Below are 1998 nucleotides of genomic sequence, written 5' to 3'. Positions count from 1 at the left end.
AATGTGTATTCACCTAGCTTTAAATGTATTGCTTGTGTTTTATTATTTTAAAGCTGTAAAATCACCAGAAGATGATTATTAAAAATTAGCTTAAATTCGAAACTACACTAAGAATGTTTTTCTTGCGTTTATTCACCCATTAACAATCAAATTTAAATGACAATTTACTTTATTATTTAATTCAGCAATCCAAAACATGCACACAAGGACCATTGCCGATCTCGATGAACCACAATTGGATAAATTACTAATCATGTGCCTGGTCTAATTCCCTGGCAATATGCATGACAGTTTGTTCTTGCTTTGATTTGGTGTTAAATGTGTACTCCAGTGTATTTATTCAGACTTGTTGTGTTCCAGCCGACCAGGTGGACGTCCACCTGCTGCGCTGCCAGCAGCTGAGGCTCTACATCCTGAAGGCCGGCCGGGCGCTGCTCTCTCATCAGGACAAACTCCGACAGATCCTCTCGCAGCCCGCCGTGCTGGACATCGGCCCGAACCCCAGCGGTGAGAGCAACTGGAAACTGATGCTGTTCAGTAGGGCTGCTCGATTATGGCAAAAATCATAATCACGATTATTTTGGTCAATAATTGATATCACGATTATTAAAAAACGATTATCCATTTACTTTGAAAACATCCATATATAGAAAAAAAAAATGTGAACAGTATGTTTTTAACAGTTGATTACCCTGAACTTTAAGTATAATTCAACTGAAAAACCAAAATAAAAAAAAGAATTTAGTTTTATTTTGATTACGTTGTTTTCGTAATCGTTGCAAGACAAAGTCGCAATCGAGATTAAAATACGATTAATTGAACAGCCCTATTGTTTAGCTCTGTGTTAAACTGAAAACATGTTGGGTGTTTTAGATTCTCTGGCATTACTAAGAAAGTGTTTCAGTAATTGGAAATTGTGTTTGAAACTTGCAAATATACAGTATAAGAAATTATTATTTGGCCCAACAGGAAGACAGCTCAGTCACATTATAAGGAAATAAATATTTTAAAAAAAACTTTATTTGATTAGCTAAATATCACTTTCACTCCAAAAAATACATTATTTAATCACTTTAATGAAAGCTATTTAATACTTACTTCCTTGTTGTTACTTGTTCTTAAAGTGCCTTGATTGTGTTTCTATTGATATTGTTTTTTCCCCAATTTTGAGCTCAGTGTAGTTTTAAGAGAAACTGGTTATCCTCATCCAAGGCACTAAAAAATATAAGGACAAGGAATATAATATAAAACCTTTTATTGAAGTATCGCTTACAAATATGATAGCCATTCCTTCTCTTGTTATTATTTTGCTTAAGAAAGTTTACTGCCTCCTGTTTGATTAACAAATCTGCTTAGCTTTCAAACCTTGAGGGTTTTCCTGTGACCATATTTGAGTGTAGTGTTATTTTGGGTTTTTTAGTTTCTAACGATACCTCTGTGTTTTCCTGTCTGCAGAGGACCCCGTGGTGTTGTCCCCTGATGTGGGGGATCTGTCCCCCGAGGGGCCGCTGCCTCCCATGATCCTCCTGCAGCAGCTGCTGTCCGCTGCCACTCAGCCCTCCCCCATCAAAGCCATCTTCGACAGGCAAGAGATGGAGGTGAGTCAAAGGGCCTCAGTCAGGTTGCCTCCACTTTAATACAAGACCCATAACTTTAGCTTAGCGTCGACACTACTCTGCCGTTTTAGAAACCATGAATCAAAGACCGTTGAGTTGAGTGTGTCCTTTCCCGATGTGTTACTACTTTCGAATCACGTTTTTTCATGAGAAAACATATGGCATCAGCTTCCATACGGGTTGTTCATTTAATAAATGACAAGTGTTGCCTACCTTGTTGTCCATGCTGGCAGCCGCTGTGTGCTTACAATTAGATTTTATAACGGTACTACTGCCTATGTGCCTGTGAGAAATATTGTGGGGATTGCCCACAGTACAAAGTTGCTTTGGATAAAAGCGTCTAACATGTAATGTAATTTTATTAGCTTAAGCACATTAGATT

General features: G+C 37.8%; 1 protein-coding gene across 1 annotated transcript; it reads left to right on the top strand.

Annotated features, from left to right (window-relative positions):
* Nucleotides 1-360: 360 nt before the first annotated feature.
* LOC104943702 (putative HERC2-like protein 3) lies at nucleotides 361-1598 on the top strand (the record flags this gene model as incomplete). Its single annotated transcript, XM_010769160.1, has 2 exons — nucleotides 361-507; nucleotides 1456-1598. Coding segments are annotated over 2 exons (290 nt in total), but the record flags the coding sequence as incomplete, so codon positions are not given.
* Nucleotides 1599-1998: the final 400 nt, after the last annotated feature.

This window comes from Notothenia coriiceps, unplaced genomic scaffold (genome assembly GCF_000735185.1).
Source record: "Notothenia coriiceps isolate Sejong01 unplaced genomic scaffold, NC01 NC01_scaffold00006602, whole genome shotgun sequence".
Classification (NCBI taxonomy): domain Eukaryota; kingdom Metazoa; phylum Chordata; class Actinopteri; order Perciformes; family Nototheniidae; genus Notothenia; species Notothenia coriiceps.
The sequence above is the reverse complement of the archived record's forward strand: the minus strand, read 5'-3'. Positions and strand labels throughout refer to the sequence as shown.